Source organism: Grammomys surdaster, unplaced genomic scaffold (genome assembly GCF_004785775.1).
Source record: "Grammomys surdaster isolate TR1022 unplaced genomic scaffold, NIH_TR_1.0 126271, whole genome shotgun sequence".
In the NCBI taxonomy this organism is placed as follows: Eukaryota; Metazoa; Chordata; class Mammalia; order Rodentia; family Muridae; genus Grammomys; species Grammomys surdaster.
This window is the reverse complement of record NW_021621071.1, coordinates 6,827,609-6,829,102: the sequence shown is the minus strand read 5'-3', so window position 1 is coordinate 6,829,102 and position 1,494 is coordinate 6,827,609. Positions and strand designations below refer to the sequence as shown.

Sequence of the window (1,494 nt, the reverse complement as noted above, 5' to 3'; positions counted from 1 at the left end):
CCCTTGCTCTTCGGTGTTTCATAATAGCTCATATGAAAGAGCTGCCTCTGGCACAGGAGTGACAACCCTTCCCCTAGGAAGAGTCGGTGTGGACTGGAAATGTTTTCTTCGCAGTATTCCACTGACTGGCTCTCTATCCGCCCTGGGTTGAGCCAAGTCTATTCCTTCCGCTCTTAAGAGATGCCTTCGGAACAGTTGGGTCCTTAGAATTGGTCTTCAACTGCAGCTGCTCAAGAGCTGGGAGGAAGGAGGGGAGGGGGTGGCTCCTGATTCTCTTCCTTGGCCAGTGCATATCGCCTAGCTTTTCTGGGGTCAGGCTCCGGCGTCTCCTCTGCCCATCTCCCAACGCGGCGAACACCTTTGCCCACCTTGGGGGCATTTCTGCAAGGATTATGGTCATAGATGACCAGTTTTAAATTTGTCAAGTGGGCCAGGCTGGGGAAGTAGCGGATACTGTTCCGATCCACATCGATCACCTCCAGGAAGGGCATGTGGAGCAGCACAGAGGGGAAGTCAGCGAGCTGGTTGCCTGAGAGCCAGATAGTCCTGAGTTCGCGCAGGCGCTGGAGCTGGCCGGGCAGCAGACGGAGGGCGTTGGAACCCGCATGCAGAGTTTTAAGGAGACTCAGTTCACAAACCACATCGGGCAGCCGGGTGAGGCAGTTGGACTCAAGCCACAGGGTCCGGAGGTTCTGGAGCAGGCTGAGCTCATCCGGGAGGTCACAGAGTTTGTTATTGCCCAGGTAGAGGATGCAGAGTTGTTTCAAGGTACACACCACCCGGGGGAGAGCTTTGAAGTTGTTGAAATCCAAGGCTAGGATCTGCAGGTTCTGCAGCTGTGCCAGGTCGGGAGGCAGGCTGTGAAGGTGGTTGTCGCTGAGGTAGAGCTTTACCAGCTCGGTGAAGGAGCACACGTGCAGTGGGAAGCGACGCAGCTGGCTCCCGCTCAGATCCACCATCCTGTCCAGAGGCATCTCCCGGAGGTCCCCCACCACATAACTCTGGCAGCGGTCGTTGGGGATGAAAGCCACGAGGGCCCGGATGGTGTTCCCCATGAGAAGCTGGCTGCGGGGCGAGCCCCTGCCCACCAACTCTGTCAAGCGAGTGGGCTGGCTCTGCTCACTGCTCTGCATGGCTTCTATCCTCTCTTTATAACCCGGAATTCTGTGACAAAAGCCAGTCACTTTGACAGAATAAAGTGCTCCTGATAGCAGCTCAAGTGTCTGGTGACAGGCCGGACAGGCAGGGTCTGGGACGTCACGTCCAACTCACATATTTGTCTTCAATCCCTTAAGCCCCGATCTCTTATCGACTTTTTCCTGATTTGTTTTTCCCCTAATGATAATACTGTGACAAAGGTAGACGGGTAAAAATGGAAAACACCTATATTTGTACTATGTAGGTAGAACTGTAAACATTTGAATGTATAGTCGTCTCCTTTTTGTTACAAATGAGTAATTGTTTTTAAATTACATGTGAATTTAAAAAGTCGCA

The 1,494-nt window shown here is 53.0% G+C and overlaps 1 protein-coding gene across 1 annotated transcript; it reads right to left on the bottom strand.

Annotated features, from left to right (window-relative positions):
* Positions 1 to 230: 230 nt before the first annotated feature.
* Lrrc10 (leucine rich repeat containing 10) lies at positions 231 to 1,055 on the bottom strand. Its single transcript, XM_028759001.1, has one exon. The coding sequence runs from the start codon at positions 1,053 to 1,055 to the stop codon at positions 231 to 233; it is 825 nt and encodes a 274-aa protein (XP_028614834.1).
* Between the last annotated feature and the right edge of the window lie 439 nt (positions 1,056 to 1,494).